This window comes from Pinus tabuliformis, chromosome 5_1 (assembly GCF_031772625.1).
Source record: "Pinus tabuliformis cultivar Carrire ecotype Pingquan chromosome 5_1, CPIR1, whole genome shotgun sequence".
Classification (NCBI taxonomy): domain Eukaryota; kingdom Viridiplantae; phylum Streptophyta; class Pinopsida; order Pinales; family Pinaceae; genus Pinus; species Pinus tabuliformis.
The window spans coordinates 904,530,296-904,553,099 of NC_142305.1; the positions used below are offsets into that span (position 1 = coordinate 904,530,296).

General features: G+C 37.3%; 1 protein-coding gene across 3 annotated transcripts in view; it reads left to right on the plus strand.

Moving 5' to 3' along the window:
• LOC149167739 (thioredoxin H4-2-like) overlaps positions 1-12,352 on the plus strand; it is a 118,669-nt gene extending 106,317 nt beyond the window's left edge. For all 3 annotated transcript variants that reach the window (XM_089433122.1, XM_089433119.1, XM_089433120.1), the window contains exon 4: positions 11,934-12,352. In XM_089433122.1, coding sequence (XP_089289248.1) covers positions 11,934-12,080 — 147 coding nt within the window. In that variant the 3' untranslated portion in view covers positions 12,081-12,352. The remainder of the gene's footprint in view (positions 1-11,933) is intronic.
• Positions 12,353-22,804: the final 10,452 nt, after the last annotated feature.

A 22,804-nucleotide genomic window follows, 5' to 3' on the forward strand; every position in this document is an offset into this window, starting at 1 on the left:
CACTTACACCATCATCTGAGCTGTTATAAATGGTCTATAGGCATCTTCAACCTACTTGGAGACCCATGAGGTCACTTGTGTGCCCTCACATCTATTGGGAGCATCACAGGTTTACAGTGTGGAGAACAAGTGGCCAACCACTTGTCCATCATTTTTTGAAGTCTTATTCATCATTATGGCACTTCTGGACTTCATCAGGCTTCTTAGAGAGCCCAACGACATGTATTATTGATCATTCAACCTCTTGAGAGGCTTGTTATTTTGTTTATGAGCTAGTTTGGTGGGCTTGTAACCAAAAGTTAGTTGTTTGCACGTTATTTTTATTTTAGGGGCTATTGTAGGCTCAAATAGTTAAATCGAATTCCTCATAGGTGTATAAATACAAATGACGGGAGTTCATTTCTCATCATCACTTGGTTTGGACTTCTATCTCTCTTGAGATTTTGGCTCTTCCTTCTCGGTGGCAAAATTTTGGAGCATGGATGAATTTTGATGTATGGATTGTCTTTTCTTATCTTGGAACTTTATGATTGGCAGGTCTATTAGTGGTTGGATATATTATCTTACATGTAAGTGCAAATTTAATGTAATTATTCTTTTTCTTTGTCACATGCACTGATAATGTGATTTTCACTATACTAGGGCTAGTTGCTGCATGCATTTACTGCGATATTGTGGAATTATGTTTCTACATAGCATATCTCTATGTATGGGCCATGTATGTTGAACGAATTCTCCTAGGGATAATTCTATGGTCAAATTTATCTTGACAAGCCACTTCACCTTGCAAACAAAGTATAAAAGCTTTTAAGGTCACTCTCCTTTGCCCTAAATGACAAGCGAAGTTGATCTTAGAGCCTCCTTGACCTAGAAACGAAGTCTATCTTCATATTCTTCTTGACTCCAATCTCCCCAAAGGATTAGGCACTAGTCTACCATAAGGTGATCACTCAAAGAAACATTTTTCTTCACCTCTCCTTCTTTATTCTAGTTCTAGCCACATTAGGGCTCCTAGGGCATCACTTTCCTGACAAACCACCCATAATAAAAATTCGATTTCTTGGCCTCTATTGCGCTGGTGTGTCTCCTAGGCCTTCTCCAAATTTGAGGAAATTTCAACAACAGGGTTGTGAGATACCCCAAGCCGTAGCCTTGAGTTTGGTTTTTGCCCTAAGTTTCCCTAGGCTAGTTCCCCATAGGGATCATTTTGCATCTTCAATTGAAAATCAATTCTTTGGTCCCCTTCTCCTCCTTGTTTAGGTCAAACCTATCATTGGTTGCTAAGCTCCTTTTGCTTGACCTAACCCGCGGCACTTCGTCATGTGTTGCCCCATACCTTTGAAAAATCAACTCTTAAAGAACCACTTGGGAAACCAAGTGCAACAAGGATTTTAGGGTTTTGGAAGCTCCTTTACAAATCACACTCCTTAAACCTAGCCCTTAAATCCTCATCCCCTTCTGCTGGAAGCCTTGTACCTTGCTTAAGAAGCAAGCAAGTCCCATTCTTGACCCTTCCCTAGGAAAGGGTCCCCGAGATCACTTCACACCCATCTTAGTTGATCTATCCTTTGTAAGTGATTCTCTATATATCGGGTCTCCTCATCATCGGTGAAAGCCTGTAAAGAGTAGGAAGCTATAGTTGTGGTGACAATGGACTTTAGCTTCATTGTTGCTCTTGACCTAGCGAGTGCCCCTCTAGGATCCCCTGCTAGTTTGAGCGACAACATGTCCATATAAGACTTTGACTCTTTGACTCAAGAAAGCCCAGAGGCATGAAGAGCATGCTTATCTAACAAAATAATAATAATAATAATAATTCTTTTTCTTCATTTACATAAAATATACAATGATATAGGTACAATGACCCTTAGGAAGACCGCACATAGTTACATTTTCTAACACTCCCTCTTAATTAGGGAGGTATTCATAATTCCATAACCGATAAGGATACTTCTCAAATTGAAATATTCTCATAAGAAGAGTCAGATTGATAAGCTAACTTTAAGCATCAACATCATAACCAACATTATCAAATTACAACATTTCAAAGCCTTTTGAATAAGAAGCTCTAACTCGCCACAAGATTAAAGCACAATGCCGGGAGGCATACATATGGACATCTCAACCTTTCAAGGCACATACCCCATCTAGATGTTCACAAGTTATGTCCTTCCAGGACTTTTCTTATCTTGGATTCCCAATCCTCAAAGAATATCGGTCCTCTTTGACCACTCTTATCTTAGATACCTTGTCAGATCCTCAAAGAGTGTCAGTCTTCATGACTACTTGCTACCTTGGATTCCCAATCCTCAAGGAGTACCAATCCCAGATGCTTATCAATTCTCCCTCCCAGTGTGATACACTAGACGTACGAGGGTTAGTCCTGGCCCATTGCATGACACATATGGATAATATGGTGTCCACCATCACTCCCTCTCAACCAGGGAGGGGGTCCATACTCAAACATGGATGGGATTTCTTACTCTCTCGCAATCGGTGAGACATCATCAAAATCCTTCGTCTCATATATCATCAATACATCAACTACTAGTTCTTCCGTGGATATGTAGTTGTAGCTGCAGAGTTCCTCATTATATCATACTTGAGTCTCGACCTTTTGAATTCTCTCACGTTCATGATAGGTTTTCTCAGGTCCTAACAATATCACATCATATCAAATTTTGAGCTTCCTGGATCTTGTCAATCATCATATAACATTGTTATCAATTGGTTCATCTGTCATCTTCAAGGAGTCGAGCTTCCTCACAGCTATTGACACATGTTGTAGTTTTGACTCATACGACATATCAACTTTCCAATATCAATTTTGCTCTCATGCTCATCTAAGGCATAAAAATTGCTGTCCACACAATTCATGTGTTCCATGATCAAACCACGCAGCTGTAGGTACAACATCATTAAGCAAACTTTCCTTCTAGCCTCTTCACATGCTATAATGATATGTCCTACTAGGGAGCCAAGTCATATCCCAAGATTATCAATATCAGAGTTGCCAAATTATAATATCCTCTAGTCAGAGTGTCATGTCAAATTTTGCTACTTGCTCCCTCTGAAGTCAACATTCTTTTGCATGTTCTATCTTCATGTTGCAACAAGGTTTGGCTTCAACTTTCAATCATCAGTGTGTTTCATAATATGCTCATCGATTGGAAGCTTCAATATCATCAGGGTTCTCGTAGCTCCTTCTTTCCATCATGCTTGTCATTATCAAGGAGTCATCATCAAGCACAAATCTTGCTTTAGTTTGTTCTTCCATCCTTCTCATCTTGCTTCCACCTTTTTGATAGCCTTCATTATTTGCCTGTAATCATTAGCAAGTGCAACCAAGCAAAATATACAAAGAAAAAGAGCATGATGTCAATTTTGTCAATCTAGGGTTTTCGTGATTTCTCAACAGTGTACTTCTACGGTTCTATTTACAAACCCTAGAAATACCTTGATCTAACCCTTATTAGGGTTTTTACTTTTAGCAGAAAGATTAGCCCTATGGTTTTGACTTCAAGCCCTAGGTTTTATCTTATCCCAACTTTTTCTAGAGTTTTATATCCCAGAGTCTTTCTCTTAAAACTCTATTATGCTATGGTTTTGAGATATTTTTAAAGAACATTCAGCTTGCAAACCTAGATATCATTTCCCAAAAGCTATGGATACCTTTAGAGGGAACAATTAGTTAGCGTTAATGTTTTTGCTCCTAGGGTTAATTCAATTTGAACTAGGGTTTGGAAAAACTATCAAGAATTTTTAAGACTTCACCCACAAACCCTAGATTCTCAAGATGCAAAGGAACAACTGCAAAACCCTATAAAATCTTGACCCACATAAAATGCACATAATTATATATACCTCTGCAACTTTATCTGTAGATCTGGTCCTTCAAGTGTCAACACTTTTCAACAGAGTTGCTTCAATCTCAGAAATTCTATTAAGCGGATTTTCAAATACATTGGGACGTCTTATTTAATTCTGTCCATATTTTGTCCATAACTAGTGGTGAACCCGATCTTTAGGATTTCAGATAGGTTGGCTTCATAGACAAGGTCACTGCTTCTCATACTTCTAATATCTTGTTGCAAAGAGATATTGTACATAAAAGAATTCTTTGAAACTAAGTGTTGTAACAAACTCGTAGTATTATGTCTTTTGTACTTTGATTCTGGTCACAACAAGATGAGCTTCTTTCGAGTATCATTATCACAGGTTCATGCTTGTTACATTGATGCTTCTAGTCATGGGAATTCCTTTAGAGATTGTGTAGACTGTCCATTATAATTCTTTCTACCATTGTCACAATTTTCTTTTCCATATATCACAGAGTTCTGGAATATTAACACTATCATACTATGGTTACTGCTTGTTGTCATAAAACACATCAGGATCACTGTGCCATATGTCATTGTCTGCCAGCACAAAGATGAAGAGTCCAAGCCTTTGTAGTATAGAGAAAGCCATATAGTATGCATACCTTAAGACTACATGCGATCACAAGGATTTGTCAATGAGCCCTTTTTTAGAATGTGCCCCAACGAATCACATGGACAAGGCAACGAGCCATATGCGAGTCCCTGTCATAGATTCTTTCATAACAATTTTTATATACTAATATTAATGTTGTTTGATGCCATTGTGCATAGTTGTTCACTGTGTAGATATGCCAAGTCAACATACAAGTCTTTGAATAATTTCGATGCCTTTGATCTAATTGAAGTCATGCCACTATGTAATGAATGCGATCTATACCACTGTCATTGTGTGCCATTGATGCAATCCATATATGTAATGTCAAACCACTATTATGAGCCATTGAGTATTGCAATGATATGTGATTATTGCAATATAAACGAGCCATGCGATCACTGTTATGTGAGATTCATAATACGATCCTTAGAAATAATATATAATTCGTACCATAGTATGAGTATGATTAAGTGATGCCTCAACGTTAAGTATGACCTATTCAATTGAAATGCGTGTCTTGTAATCTGAAGCGAGCTACAACATAAGCGAACCATGGATAGAGTGATGTTTGTCACTCAAATACTAATGCTACACCAGAGACATGAGATTTCACAGAGAATGCGAACTACAAATACAAGACATGGATATATAGATCGAGCCACAAGATGGGTCATTCTGTCGAAATGTGAGTCTCAAAGTTTCAAAGAAATGCGGCCTATTTGATACTATGTCACTGCAAACCTCTTGCATCATAAATTTTAGCGAATCTCTTTGGATCACAGTCTAGGGTTACAACAGAGTATTATTTAACTCTGGCTACAAGTCTTCGCATGTTTTATTCATAGAGTGATTACATACAATTCTCAGAATAATGAATGATGCGAACATGTGCTTACAACGAACCTCATAATTGAACCATCTCAGATATAGATGCGATTGTTTGAGCATTAGATCCATAAAGTGTATTGTCGAGCCATATGATGTATATAAGCCAAAATGCGAATCTCAAATGTGAGTCACTGTGGAAATAACGAGCCACTGTAAGAGCAAGCCATCGATAATTTCACTAATCCAATGTAAAGTTACCAAAGTGTAAAGTCATGCGAGACAGTTCGCAGAAATATGTATGTGAACTTCAAGGATCGAGCCTCAATCTTTATGAATCAAGCATATCACAGTAATGCAAGCCCATGAACATATACAAACCACGTCACAGGGAGTATATGAACTTCTTTAGAATTATGAGATTCTTCAAAGATGCATCAAACTTCAAACCAAATGCCGAAAATTATAATATTCAATCCTCCAGTTTCAAACCTTGCTCTGATACCATGTTGAGAAATCGGGAGGCTTACTAGTTAAATTAGATTTCTCTTTACATGATAATTACTTGTGAGTTCGTTGACATTTTTATTATTATGTTTTCCTTCTTTCATCAAGTAATTACCATAATATCAAACATGAAGATCACGAAAGACAAAAAAACACAAGATATAGGCTCCAAGCCAGGGCGAAACCCCTCCAGTGGGAAAACCCAAAAAAATTCTCTTCTTATAGAATCAGATCAAAGTGAGATATCCAAGATCCATGACCACAAAAAATTCCAACCCTCTAGATGCTAAGTCAAACCCTCATTTTTCACAACAAATCCATCAACAAGAGACCAACAACTAATCTTCAACAAGAGATATGATGAGAGAAAACTTCTAGTAAGCCTTCTTCTATTTTAGGCTTTGACCCTCCTTTTGCGAGATTTCAAAGCCAATCAAGTGATTTCTCTGTGCAAATGAGTTCAAATCATCCTTTATTTATACTAACCAGAGGGGTGTGAATAGACATGTCCTTTGGCGCTGAGCCGACTTGACAAGTAGGTCGACTTGGACTCTAGGGGAGTTTTTGACCCAAATTACATATTTATTTTTTTCCTTTTTATTTACAATAAGTCCAAATAGGACATTAACTCTTTGACTCAAGAAAACCTAGAACTATGAAGAACATGCTTATCTAAGAAAATAATAATAATAATAATAATAATTATAATAATTATTTTTCTTCTACAGTGATATAGGTACAAAGACCATTATGAAGACTGAACCTAGTTACATTTTCTAACAAAAATGAGGGGTGGTTTTTGTATTTTGAGAGCATGAGAGTGTTCGACATGTGAGGGATTAGGGTTTTGGAGGAGGGGCCCACCATTCCTTTCATTTTTGGGCTTTTTTTACTTTAAGAAAACATTTTTCAAGTGGAAGTCATGCCTGGAAGAACATGTGGAGAACCCTAATGGGGTTTTAGGTATTGGATTTAAGGGGTTGTACCTATCTATTTCTTGTGAAGTACTCGACCAAACATTGGTGGTTGGGGATTTTGGGTACACTTGTGGACGTTTTGGTTCTAGTTTAGGATGGGAGATAGAAACTTGCTTTCGGTTCACACACCATGGCTCTGGGGTGGGTACCTTGGTAACACAAATAAATAGTGAAAATTTCATGTTCGATGGTTACTCATTCCAATGACATAAAGGTGGTGTAGTTTTCTTATATACAAAGTGGTGTGTTTGATGTGTTGCCCTTTTCAAGTTTTTCATTGGGTATGCTTCCAATAACCCAAAATCAATATACTATCCCACAGGGACCCACCTGATATATTTGATTAGGGCCTACATGTTATATTTGATTAGGACCTATCCTCTATGGAATTGCCTTGTAGACTGCTACAAGATTTGGATCACAATGGATGGCTAGGTAGCTACATTTGTAAAACTAAATTCTCACACTTTTCAATGCTGCAAAAAATGCACTAGACCAAAGCCCTTATAATTTCAGTTAATATTGACATTTTCAACATTTTGTAGTGCAATCAAATTGGAAACATGAAACCATAGAAGAATAAGGAAAATAAAATGGATCGTGGAACTTACATTAAAGAAAGAGATTCAAAATATAGTTGGGGGTACATGTACATATCACAATTGAAATGATCTTTTTTTCACTTTCTCACTTGACACCTCATATATACATACCAAGTCTCAAACTTATTTAATTTTAAATTGAAAATTCATACTTTTGTTATGAATAACATTTTTCCTTTGACAATCAATATAAAAAATAAATGTACATATCGGGCATTTTATGTAAAAAAAAATGTCCTACATAGCAACCATCACAATCTAAGTCAAAGCTAAGTCAAAGCTAGGTAAGCTTTGCTATCAAAATCACCCAAAAGCACTACCAAGAGCAATATTGCCACCTTGCCATACAATAATGTGCTAAAAACAATCTAGGTGGCACAATGCCAAAAATAACAGCAAAATCTAGCCTTTTGTTGCACAAAACCAAAAACATAGGTATCAATACTCGTAAGTCATGTAGTTGATCAAATAAGGCCTTTCAAGTGAGGGGTGTTGTTAATGTGCCTGAGGGTGGGCCCTAACCATCATTGGTTGGCTTCAGATTTGGGATGGTGGATTCTCAACCATTATTACATTTCTAAAGTTCCACGGGAGGTATCTTTGTCTCAAAAATTGTAAGGCTTAGTTGCAAGGACTTACATTCTAGTGATATGGTAGAGGGGATGACTATCATTACGTTCTCTTCTCTCATGAACATACCACCAACTTTGTGTTGTTGGCTTCCATAAGAACTTTAGGATTGCTTGGAATGACATAGTGGGTTGGAGAGTTTGGCGGAAACTTCTTGCTCATTGTTAAAGGAACAACCCTCAACACGCTAGAAGTTGGTATAGACATTAAGCTCAATGTATAGACCTAGATATTAATTTTCCTATACATATTTGCACAAGTTAGAGAGTTTCCATTCTAAAACTGTTTTCAATAGGTTTTTTCCTTATTAAACATGGTGTAATTCCATTTATTACAAATGAGAAAAAGGACTTCAAATCGGGATTAACTTTCATCTTGCATGAAACTCAACAACCTAGGCATGTGTTTCTCTTAAGAAATAGGCTTACTAGGAGAGGACACTACCATTGAAGTTAATGATTCAATCCCAAGCGGACTTGACCTAAACATAATTCTTGAAAAGGTGTTTATGGTTTTTGGGTCTATCACATAATGGACACTTATTTTGAGGGATGCCAAGGTGAATCGAGTTACTTCCGAGAGCCACTCCCCTAAGAATGAGGGATTAATAGACAAGGAATTTTTGGTCAATAAAGGCTTTTGGATGCTACACAATCCAAAGAGCTAGTTGTTTGCTTAGATTTGTGTTGCTAAATCTTATTGTACCTACCATCGGGAATAAGCTTATGTTAGAGCCACCTGCAACCATATGTAGGCTTGTACTTCGTAAGGGCCTTAGCCTTGTGCTATTTCCAATGCGTCCATCGTGCTTTGGGAGATTGCAAGCCTAGCTTTGGGAGTAGGGAGTAGGAGGTAGTTTCATTGATTTGATAGGAAACTAGTTTGTCTAGGTTGGCCAATTGAAATTTGGCTTTCAATTATGGCCAAGGCATTCAATCTTGAGTTTAAGCATCAAATATTTGTCCTTAATAGTGTTGATGCCTCTTCAAAAATATCTCAAGGTGGGGAATCATGCATACTTGACCAGGACTTTTCCTTCATGAAACATAATAAGAGATCACCATAAGGACTTGTCATCGAGTGGATATGGGGTTTGATTGCCTCCCATTTCTTCAAAATGCTCCGAGCAACAAAAGTTCCTTTCTCCTTCACATGAGTTGGAGTGACAAAAGGAGTTTGTGAATTGAGGCTTGTCAAAGATTTGTTGCCTAGGGGGTCTCTTAAACAAACGCAATTCCTTAGAATCACCTTGCATTTTTTATTTCCTTCTAATGCCCTAATGACATATTTGGCACAAAGCCCCCATGCTTGGGTACATCTCTTAATAATCCTCTCATTTTCCATGATTCATCTTATGAGATACATACTCTAGTAGCTAATGGTAATATTAAATTCTTAAAGTAAAAGTGACATTCCCCTTTGATTTTCAGCTTAAAAGTGACTGTTCTTTATCATTCATTTTCATCATTTAACTTAAATTTTTAACATTACCATTAATTGTTTTAGGATGTTTGAGAGTGATTTCAATCTCATTGGGTTGAAAATTGACATTCTTCTTTTATCGTTCATTTTCATCTTTTAACTTAAGTTTTTAAAATTACCATTAATTGTTTTAGGATGTTTGAGAGTGATTTCAATCTCATTGGATTTCATATGGAAGAAGTAGAATTTTAGATCCCATTCAAAATTCATCAGACTTAATAGTTTTCAAGATTGGGGATTGGATTCTGTGATATAGGAGGGTATGGAACTAACGTTTAATCAAGATCACCAAGCCCTATTTGTACCTTGATGTTGGTGGTATTGATTGTGAACTTCCCTATCATGAACTTGATAAAAACGTACACTTAAGCAAGATCATTAACTAAGATATTAAGTTTTTTTCTATCTTATTTTAATGCTTAGAGGGTGATCTTGATGAAAATGATCCCAATGCAGTGATTTTGATGTAGCTATTTGTTGTAGCATGGTTTTCTTTGGATTCAGGGGGCCATTTAGAGCCTCTCTATTGATCTATTTTGATTCAAAATCGATTGCACTCGGTGATATTTTGGTTATATGCACCCTTGCGTGCCATATAAATGAGAATTTTACATATTTGTGTATTATAATTTGGATTTATGTGGATGCACATGAATTATATGTTTTTTTTCAAAATTTGAATATTTTATATATTTTTTGGTTGACCAATCTTTTGGTCAAGTTCTGATAATATTGTTGAGGATGTTGTGAGACAAATCTTTCAGACATGATTTTGTATCATTCTATAGAGCTTATGACTCGGGACAAATACCATATTTCAATATTGATATTTGATGTATCACTTGACATCTTATACATTGATCTATTTTGATTCAAAATCGATTGCACTCGGTGATATTTTGGTTATATGCACCCTTACGTGCCATATAAATGAGAATTTTACATATTTGTGTATTATAATTTGGATTCATGTGGATGCACATGAATTATAGGTTCTTTTCAAAATTTGAATATTTTATATATTTTTTGGTTGACCAATCTTTTGGTCCAAGTTCTGATAATATTGTTGAGGATGTTGTGAGACAAATCTTTCAGACATATGATTTTGTATCATTCTATAGAGCTTATGACTCGGGACAAATACCATATTTCAATATTGATATTTGATGTATCACTTGACATCTTATACATCGATCTATTTTGATTCAAAATCGATTGCACTCGGGTGATATTTTGGTTATATGCACCCTTACATGCCATATAAATGAGAATTATACATATTTGTGTATTATAATTTGGATTCATGTGGATGCACATGAATTATATGTTCTTTTCAAAATTTGAATATCTTATATATTTTTTGGTTGACCAATCTTTTGGTCAAGTTCTGATAATATTGTTGAGGATGTTGTGAGACAAATCTTTCAGACATATGATTTTGTATCATTCTATAGAGCTTATGACTCAGGACAAATACCATATTTCAATATTGATATTTGATGTATCCCTCGACATCTTATACATCAATTTTATTTTCATATTTATGTAGCAATGTGTTTGTTTGATGTTGATGTTATTTTAGAAGTTAAAAAAATAGAAAAAAGAGATTATTTTTGTATTTTTTTTAAGTTTCCCAATATATTATGATATTTTCTCCAATATTGCCAATAACAAATAAATGTATTATATATATATATATATATAAAAGCAAATGATAATATTATATCTATAATAATATTCTTCAATTCGCTTTGTAATATTTTTCAACTGTGGTTCACGGTCACTGAGTGGACGTGGGTAATAATCTGGGCAGATCCACCCGAAGGGATCTACCCGCTGGCTTGTCTGGGTGGGTCTAACCCCAAGGACGTCGAGGAGATTTGACCCCGTGACCTCCCAATTGGCAAGGTGCTTAGCAACGGAAACTAAACCAATTGAGCTATCCCTTGGGGCTCTTCGCTTTGTAATATTAATAAGATACATGTCTTGTTTGTTAGAGGTTAAACTTATTAGCGTGTCTAATGGTTAAGAGCATGCATTTCTTCTTAGGTTTAAATCCAAAAGGAGTAGAGTATGTATGTCTTTGTAGATTTTAGCAGTGATATCGCACAGTGGAGGTGGGTCCCTTGTCCCATAAACATAAGTCTCACATACTAATTTGGTGTTTAACTTTGCTATCACCTTTAAAATTGAAAAAAAAATATATATTCATGGTCAAGTTCTATAAAGTTTTATTATGTGTATGTGTCCATGCAAGCCCACACTAAGCAAACATATATTTCAAAAAAATTTGGTATCCCTGTATCCACATGACAGAGGAATCTTAATCACATTCTTTCTTTGTTCTGAGAAATGCGTATCTGATCTTAATTGGGAGCATTGCTCCTGCATTCTTTCTTATATTGCGAATTCTTATAAATACACGCTTTTGCAGGAGGTGAGTGCAGAATGGGACGTTCGAGCAATGCCGACCTTCATTTTCATAAAAGATGGGAAACAGATTGACAAGCTTGTTGGACTCAATCAACCGGAGTTGGAGAAGAAAGTTTTAAACTGTGTCGCCATGACCCAATCTGCCTGAAATCATCTTCATGAGTATTTATGTATGTTTCGTTGATACTTGAAGTTTCGTCGGAAGCTAAACCATGACTATAGAGGTTAATAACCTGGCCGTTTGTGTCTGTAATATGTATTAGATGATGTGTAATAGTTTTCATTTAGCATGCTTATGATGCCACGGTTTGGACTACTTATGATGCCATGGTTTGGACTACAATTTTCTGATGTTAAAATGGCTACAGTTCTGTAAGCCTCTTGAATTAATCTATTTGGCTGGCTTTTCGCTTGGACAAATTTTGTTTTCTTGATATGTATAATCGATAAAATATTCTGCTGGCTAAAATATTGTAATACAGGGGAAGAAAGGTGCCAGCCATGTGTACGAGTTGAGCATTTTTATACAAAATTTGTTCAAGTTGGATTTTGCCTGGGTGCTTCACTTTTTGGAAACTACTTAACTGAAGCGAGCCTGTTGAATTTTCTTTTATGTGAGAATCATTTGAAACATTCTCTCCAAAACTACTATTGTATTTGGCGAGCAGGAAAAGTTCTAATAAATCATCTGTGCCGTTTATGTCTGCCACTGTTTGGAGATTTCTTATTTTTGGGATTTATTCTACTGATGATTTTGAATGCTTTTAACATTACCTTGTTATGATAGGGTAATGTTTCTGACTGATATAGACCAAATGAAATATGTCTTGAATGCCCCATACTTTACAACAATGGTATTCAATAAAATCCTATCTCGGCTAGATTGCCAATATTTTTCCCTTAGGAGGACAATCAACTTTATCTAAGACTGGCCACTAGTCCTAGAAAGCAAATATCTTGAGTTTTTGGCTTCTCCCCCCACTTCTAGGGTGCCGTCATTTTGTCCTAGTAGAGATCCAATCACTTTTTAAGGTTTTCTTGACTGTGCATGAGTTTTGTTTTATTGTCTAACCTGCAGGCCTTGAAAATTAATTGCTTGTTTGTTGCGCTTATGATAATCAATCGTCCCTCCAATATTTTTTATTTTATTTTAATTCTCCTGTGGCAGCGGATCGTAATTTTGCTGCTGCTTTTGTATAAGAAAGTGACCTAAACAAAGTTGTTTCCGTCGATGTTCGAATGTTAATTATTGTATCAGTATCAAAAGCTTTCGTTGCCTACCTTGTTTCAAATGAGATAGATGAATTCTCCGTTGCTTGCAGTTGGTGTTCATGTAGTTTTGCTGGTTATGTAGTTACCCTGGCATGGAAATGTGAATTTTTGATATGAAAAGAGAAAGGAAATGTCAATTCTTGCTTTAAGAATTTAGTGCCACCATTGATTTTTTGTTTTTTGTTTTGTTTGTTTTTTTTTTTAATACAAGAAAACTGAATTTTACCTCATTTACATGTGCAGTTTGGAAGTTGACTTGGTTTAGGCTGGTTTGCTACCAAAACAACTCCCAGGTGCTGAATTAAACGCTGAGTTGACTCGGTGGCCTATCAACTCAGTGTTTTAAGTAAACTGTCTAGGTTTTCCACCTATGATTTGAAATTATGGAAGTGAAATCTAGTTACACGAATGCCCCAAGGTTGTGGGGGAGTGGGAGGTGCAATTTTCAAAAAGTTTATAAGAGTAGGTGTAGGATTCTAGTGCAATTTTCAAAAATTTTTATGGGTGCGAAGCTTTTTGTGAGTAAATTTTATACCATGTTTTAATATATTTTGATGCATATATATTAAAAAATAAATGTAGAATGTTGAATTTGCTTTAAAAAATAAATAATAAATACATGAAAACATAGATTTAACTATAGAATTAATTATGATCATTAAAGCATCAACTTACCACATATATCACATCAAACTCAACTTATAATATTGTCATCAAATGATTAATCATCAACCACATCAATTTGCAAGTTTTAACATTTAAATATTTTCATCAACAAATTGTAATAAATAACATTACTAACCACAAAATGAAACAAGGCATCATATTCATTACCAAAGAGTTGTGAGATATGACTAGTAGTTCAAAGGTAGTTTCCAAGTTCAAAATTCAAACTATCATATAATGTCTACAAAATAAGCCATATTAAGGATGAAGTATTACGTTCTAGAGACTACTTCTAGACAAGACAAAAACACAGTGTCTAATAAGCTTTCCTCTTGCCACGAGAGACTTTTAAAGAAGAGTAAGAGGTGCAAGTATTTGTGGAAACGATTAGGAACTACGTGATCCCCATGCAATGTTGGAAAATATTTTGGGTTTGTTAGTAGCATGTGTGGGCCACCTACACAAGAAAAATACACTCCCTAAGCCAATAGTTCGAATTGCATGAGAGGGAAAATTGATGGCTTAGTGAGGGACCCACGAAGGAGGGAAAATGGAGGGAAAAAAGGCTCCACAGAATCTATAAAAGGAAGACAACACTCCTCATTTCATCATCTTTGGCATATCGAATTTCTTCTCAGTTGCTTGAGCTGTTTAGTCGTGTCACTTGCTATTTAGCAAGAATTTTCCAAGCAAAAAACTCACCTTTTCTTTGGGGGACTTCGAGTACCACCTTAGAGATGCTCATCCATCATTTTCTAGAGGTGATTTTCAGTGTGGTTTCCAACATTTGTATTTAGTGTGTCCAGGGGGTGCGTATTTCTAGAGGATGCAGTAGGAGAAACTGAGTTGTGATTTTGACATTCTTTAGGGGAACTTTTGTCAGGAGAAATTCCGAGAGAGACAATCTGGTGATTTGTTGCCATTTGAGTGAGTTTCTGGGCTGGAGGAGAGAGCTGTCATTCAGTGGGAATTTCGCACTTCTTGGGCTAGTGCAGAGGGAAGAAATTTGACACGTGGGAGGTGGAGACTCAACCATTGAGGCTGATCCCTGTTGGGAGAGATAAGGAAGGCATTGGTGGAGGGGATTGCTACTTTTCTGGAGTGTTCGAGGAGGATTTTGCTGGAGTATTGGCAGGGAGTGTGCTTCAGCGTTTGGAGGGCGTAGGACCTTTTGGGGGTCGATTTTGGAAGGTAAAAAAAAGGCCAAACCATTTTCGGGCTTTTGTGGGTTTTGCTCGAGGAGCCTAGAAATAATTTTGCAGAATTTTCTGAGCATCAGAGGCGGGGTTTTCAGCCATATCTTTGCAACAGATAGTGCATAATTACTAGGGATTAGACAATGCAACATTTGGTCAGTTGATTGTAGCTCCGGGTTGTCATTGCTTCACTTGGGCTTTTCTCTGCTTGCCTTTTGAGGCAAGCCCAGGTGCATTCCTTCCATACTTGTACTCTTGCACTAGTTTATAATAAAATGGCTCAATTGCTTCCATATTTTTGATTGTTATGAGTGTGTTCTAATTGTTTTGAAATTTCTGTGGTGAAAAATTGTTATTTGCTTGCATATCATTGTTTTTTCCTATTTAGGAACATTACATTTATATTCTTTTATTTCTGTTGTTCAAGCCCAGTCTATTAGGTTTAGGGAAGATACTTTTGTTTGCAGTTGTAAATTTCGCATAACAAATTGGCGACTCTATTGGGGATTGTTTCATTCCCTTAGTGGTTTCCTTGTCACCAATAATTGTTTCACCTCTTGAATAAACCTTCATTACCTCACTCAATTTGAATTGACCCTAGGAAGACCTTTGATTGAGCTTCATTGGATTTTTTGTGTCGGAACTCGGCCTTACCTTGATTAGTGCTCCCCCTAGTATGAAGACAGAGTGTTGCAGCGCTCTCTGGCCTTCTTTGCACCCACGTTGTAGAGCATTGGTTGTCTTTTAGCACCTGCGTTGACTCTGTTTCATGCAAAAAAAATCATTTTTGTTATTTTCTCTCTGATTAGCTTTGTCCAAGTTGGTCCTTAAGTTCCTGAGTGTGTCTTGGTCTCTCAGAAGCCTTCATCTTGTTTTCTTTTGATTTTGAGTGCCTTTGATAAGAATTTGTTTAGATTTTCCTTTGTTCGTGTCAATTAGGTCATTAGCAAACTGATTGCTTAATCGTTGATTGTTTGAAAGAATTGGTGTTTCAACCATAATTCTGAATGGTGCCTTTTATCAGTGATTAGGCCCATATCTTAGTTTTCATCTAAAAATTAAGTGGAATTGAAAAGAAAAATCTTATGCATCTTGCATTGCATGTAGGGTTTTGTGCATGAGTTGGAATTAGGAACAATTGTATTAAGGGAATTGCATTTAAAAAACTTGTTTGTTGCATACTCTTTGTTCTATGCCCTCATATACATAGATTTTCATTGAAGGAAAAGTTTCATTTCATCACGTTAGCTTGCATTTTTTAGGATATTCAGGTGAAATTCACGGTGAACCTTGAAAATTGAAATTTAATTCAAAATAAAATTTAAAATTTAATAAATCAATTTTAAGGAGCATTTGAAACATTAACACAAACATCTAGAGGTGTAAGCTAGAGACATGTTCCAACATTTATAAACATAGGAGTTTTTTTTTTTTTTTTTTTTTTTTTTTTTTTTTTTTTTTTTTTTTTTTTTTTTTTTTTAATAATTCAGTGTTGCATTTCGAGGGTGATATCCCGTTCCACGTACACAAGTGTATTAGACCGTTCTTCACATACCTACGAGTATATTGGATGGCGCTCCATGCATGAAAAGTATATGGGATCACTCTCATCGTATGGTTATGCATTAGACAACGCTAACACAAACTGCACTTCCACGTACCGTTGAGTATATTTTGAAAGTCCACCATAGGTTGCTATCCTCCCCATAGGTAACCGAGTTACCTTATATACTGTGATACACCGAACACAACATCCAGGGAGATTTATTGCCTGTACATAAAGGTTGTATATTGTAGTTCACAGTTGCTTGGTAAACCTTTATTCCTAGTTTACCCTCTTTGATTTATTTTTGTGTTAATTGTTAAAATTTATTAATCTAATGTGGAAGAACAACACCCTACCCTCCGTCTTTCATATAGAATGCAAAATAAGCCTCCTCTTCCACCTGAGGAAACTCTTGGTTGTCATCAGAAGCATAAGAAGACACAGATGACCGAATCTAGTGCTTTAGGACTTACTACTTTTGGTCCTCCACTAGAAATAGATCCACCAAAATCATCTTTTCCTATGAGTACTGAGCCCGAGATTACTTCTCCATTGGTTAGTGAATCTAACACAGTTGAAATCGAAGCACCTGAAATATCATTACCTCAGGGTATTGAATTCGGCTATACTAAATTAGAGACGACACAACCTGAGGTTATACAACCCAAGGCACCTCAGTTATCTACACCTATTACTTTAGGTCCTTCCTCTTCTCTTCCTCTGTCTCAGACAAAACCATAACCTATATATCTTGGACTCGATGGTGAACCATTTACACCTTCTCTTGTGAGTATCGAAGAGATTCCACAGGAAGATCCTCAACCCTCCTCTCCTATTCGAGTAGGGGCTCATTTTTATCAGGCCCATCCTTTTCCTTCTCCTCATACTCCATTACTACCTACTTTGTCTAATTCTTTTCCTTTCAACTCACCTTTGAGTTTCCCTCGGCAATCATCTTTGCCATGACTGAATCTCCTATGATTTATCAACCTGTATCTACTACCATAACCGAGACAAACCATGTTGCAACTTCATCCATATTTGTAACATCGCTAGAGACACATTTGTATGGTGGCCCATCCATCCCACCTGGTTACCAATCTTTATCTGGTACCTTTTCTAGTGCACCATCCAGTCCATGGACCTCTCTCATAACATCCACATTTGGAATTCCATTTGGCACTTCTTTGATGAGTGCTACACAGTCTGCTCCTCCTCCATCTACTCCTACGGTTCAACAACAAACTGGTCCTTATGTTAGTGGGTATGGACACCTACAACAACCCAATCCACCTCCCATTGGGAACCCTCCTCTTGGGGGGAAGTTGCCTCCATATGACCCTTCTCTTTCGGCAGGGGGGAAACCTATTGTAGGGATATTTCCATCTCCTCAAATTAGTGCTCAGCCTCATATGAGTCCTCCATATTCAGGGATGGGTTCTAATGTTTGGCAACCCACCATAACTGTACAACTTGGTTCGGTTGTGGCTTCATCTTTAGTTTCTCAACCTGTTCCACCTACATCTCAGATTCATGTTCAACAACCTATATCTCAACCTGTTCAAGCTCAAGTGAATGTGAGCCAACCTTTACATGTTGCATCTTTAACTCAACCTATCCCATCGGTATCTGGCACTTCACAACCCTTGTATACCCAACCTTTTCAAGGTAACTTACAATAGTAGCCGCTTGGTCAGGCTATTCCTCAAATTCAAATAGGTCAGAATGTATATGGTATGACACAAGCACAACCTAACCAACCTTATGTTGGGATGATACAAAATCCCATAGGGAATTAATATTAACCATATCAAGGTATCCCTCAAATTCCTTACGATCAAATAATCCAAACTCGACCATTTCAACCTTTACAAGGTTATCCTGGAGCTGGGCAACAAGGTTTTTTGTACACTGGTTACCAAAATCCTTCCTTTCCCAGAACACAAATCCCTGTTGCTCAGGCCATCCCATCTTACTTGGGGTATCCTCCACTGGACCTCGACATCCAGTTTCCATTCGTAGCAACCCTTGAATTTCTTGATCTAAGCAGGATCACCAATGATCCCATTTACCATTCTCTTTGGTGGCCGGTTATTCCCACAAAGTTTCCCAACGATATCCCTAAATTCAATCAAAATCTTGGAGAAGACCCATCCACACATGTGATGACTTATCATTTGTGGTGTTCTTCGAACTCTCTTAATGACAACTCTGTTCGTTTGCATCTTTTCCAGCGTACACTCATTGATATGACAACAAAACGGTATATTGAATTACCAAGAACTTCATTTGATAATTTTAGTGCCTTGGCTACCTCATTCCTAACACATTACGAGTTACCCATCCAATATGAGACTGGAATTAAACTTTTAATCAATTTCAAAAAAACTGATGCCACTCACATTTCAGATCACATTCATGAGTGGCGACGCCTCCATCATTTGGTTAAAATGTTTGTTCCTGACCAATTGTTAGTTGAATGGTTCATTAAGTCTATGTTGGCATCTATCACAGAAGACATCTCCAAGGGCGGAGTTGTGACCGAAGAGAGAAATTTCTTGTGTTCAATGTTTGGATCTTATTTATACTCAATCCGACACGCTATATGATAAAATACCAAATGCTTCGCGACCTTCCAATATTGTTTCTCAACCTCCTAGTAAAGAATCACACGCTGCTGATGGCATGGTTGGTTCTGCTAACCAGCAGTCGACGAATAAACCGTGTTGTTCAACTCTTTCTATCGCTGCTCAAAACCCTCCTTCTACCACTCCCGTGACTTCTACTTCCGAGATTAATTCCGTTCAATCATCTGAAGGTAAATCTCAACAACCAGGAAGTAAGAAGAAAGACAAAGGTAAAAAGAAGAAAGATAATCCTCCGCAGGATAAACAAGACAATCAATCTTCTGAAGAAAAGCAGAAACCTCGTTACCCTTGTTTGATTTGTAATGAGTAGAAATTCACTCGTGATTGTCCATACTGGGTAGAAGTCAATCAGTTCCTTAAATCATCCGCTACTCTCGTTGTGTTGACAAATCCGTTTTCGAATCGGGAGACCAATATGGTTGCCCACGATCTCGCTTCCTCTAATGCAATTTTGATGCTTTCTTCCTCTAAGCAGAAAAATGTTGTTATGGTGGCCACCCGAAGTAAATACTACGATAATGAAAATTCCTCGAATGGTCAGGCTACTGATCAACCTATCGGTTTGACCACATCTCCATCGGATCCTGCTCCAAATTCCATTCCTACTGAGTTAACAATTAAGCCTCCCAAAGGTTTTATCCATAAATCTTCTTTCAACCCTCGTATGAGAGGTGCTCAAAATTATAACATAGATGAGGATTTGGCTCAGTCTCTTTCATCTATGTTCGCTTTCAAGGTGTTGCAAAACTGGCCTGCCCAAAAGAAGGCTTTTCTTTCTGCAATTGGATGTATTGATCCTTCGGATTCCAACCTAGTATTTTTTAACCATGAGAATCATTCACCTCGAATTTCGGTTCAATTATCCTTCATGATCCAGGTTGTCGTTCACATTAAGAATATCCATCATTCTAGTGTGGACGAGGGAGCCTCAACTTGTATTATGTCTCTGTCTCGCTGGAAGGCCATTGGTTCTCCCTAATTAAGTCAGTCACCGACCACTTTGAAGGATTTTATGGAAGAATAAATAAACCTTGTGGCATTTTGAATTTGATATAAGTAGAATTAGGTAGAAAGAGCGTATCCATAGAAGTCGAATTTATAGATGGACCGCTCGATTACAATCTTCTATTGGGTCATACATGGGTTTATGCCATGTTTGTGGTGGTTTTGACATATTTTGGAATGATCGTTTTTTCTCACAAATGCGGTATCGTAGCCATTGATCAACTCACTTTATTTGCCACCGATTCTCAAGTCACTGGTAGTGTTCCTCTCGTGGGGGAAACCCCTCACCCTTATCAACATGTTGGGGTTGGATTGCTTAAGGATTCCTTTCTCATGAGAAACTTTTCGCTTCCTCCTCCTTCACTTCCCGAAAAACCTGCCTCGATTTCCTATATCAATATGATATCTTCTTGTAATACTCCAACTGATCCGTGCGTAGTGCCAGGTGAATCTAATATTGACAATTTTGGTGACTGCATGCCCCTCAACCCCATCGAGCTCGACTATGAAGCCATCTACTCAGCTTGTGCAACTTATTCAAATCCCTCCTCTTCGCTTAATTGGGTTGATCATTCCTTAGATTATGACACATCCTCTAATCCTTTCTCTCGTATGTTTTCTACTGATGAGAGCATCATGGAGATCATGATGCTAGACGATGCGCCATGGGATGATCATCATCATCATTCCTCCTTGCTAGATTCCTTCAAGGATAATATTAGTGAACTATATCGACCCAATATCGTCAAGTTGTCTACAAATTCCGTATCAGTTCACGAAGTCGATTATGAGAAGAACTTGTTGAATATTGAAGAGACTATCCCTCTTGATATTTCGATCAAACTCGACATTGTCACGAATCTACATCTCTGTGCTTCTTCCTCTTCCGATGAGATCAAGACTTATAAATCCCTATTCCAGGAGTTTAGAGATGTTTTTTCCTTGGTCTTACAAACAGATGCCAAGTATCGATCCAGACATCATTGTGCATGAAATTAAGACGTATCTTGATGCTAAACTAGTTTAACAACGTCTCCGTCTAATCCACCCCAAGAAGGATGTCGCTATTAAAGCTGAAGTTGAAAAACTTCTACGCGTTGGTTTCATCTACCCAGTGCAGCTAATTGATTGGGTGTCAAACATTGTTCCTGTCATGAAGAAACATGGGACAATTCGTGTGTGTGTCGATTATCAGGACATTAATCGTGCTTGTCCGAAGGACAATTATCTCACCTCGTTCATCGACCATATTTTTTATGATTGTGCTAAATGTGATATATTTTCATTTATGGATGGATTCTCCGACTATAATCAGATCAACATTCTCCCGACAGACCAACATAAGATTGCATTCATTTGTTCTTAGGGCACATTTTCATATCAAAATCTCCCTTTTAGATTGAAGAATGTTGGGGCTACATTTCAGAGGGAGATGAATTACAACTTTTATCATATCAAACATATTGTGCAACCATATTTGGACGATTTTCTTGCTCACTTGAGACATCGAGCTGATCACTCGATGCATCTTAGGGCCATATTTTTACGATGTAGACATTATAATATTCAACTCAATCCACACACGTGTGTGTTTTGTGTAGGTTCTGGTTGACTTCTCAGTTTCGTTGTATCGAAACATGGAATTCGTATTGTACCATTAAAAGTTTAGGTGATCATCGATCTGCCTGTTCCATCTTCCCTCCTTTAGCTTCAACTACTCCAAGGGAAGGCTAACTTACTTTGAATATTCATTCCCAACTACGCCAAACTGAATAAAGGGTTTACTCACTTGTTAAAGAAAGGGGTTCCCTTCCATTGGGATGATGCTGCTAAAAGGGCGTTCGATGCCTTGAAAGATGTTCTGATTCGGGCATCCTTGTTATACCCCCCAGATTACCAACACAATTACTTCCTGTACCTCACAGCTGTAGTTATTACCATCGCAATGGTATTGGTCCAACGAGACGATGTAGGGATTGAACACCCTATTGATTACTTGAGTCATAATCTCAATGGTACCTAGGTCAAGTATACTCATGTCGAAAAGTTAGCTTTGGTCGCTGTTCAAGTTGTCCAGAGGTTTCTCCATTACATTCTGCTCTTCAAAACTATGGTTGTTTTAGATTGCAACCCCCCGACATACATCTTGTCACGACAATTGCTAGGGGAAAGTACTCTAAGTGGATTTTCATCCTACAGGAGTTCGATTTGGAGTTCATCAAATCCAAGTCGAAGAAATCCTTAAGCATTGCTAAGCTAATTTGCGACCTTCCCACTGCTGAAACTGAAACAACGTCTGGTGATTCTATTTTGGACGAGTCATTTTTCCTGATGTCGTCATATGACCCGTGGTATGGAGACATTATCATATATATCTAGACCAAGACTTTCGGGTCTGATACCTCTTGCTTTGACCGACGACGTATTTGATATCAAGCAAAAAATTACATTATAATCGACGACATCCTTCATCACCGTGGTATCGATACAGTTTTCCGAAGGTGCCTCACACTTGAAGAGGCCGAGAAAGTCTTAAATG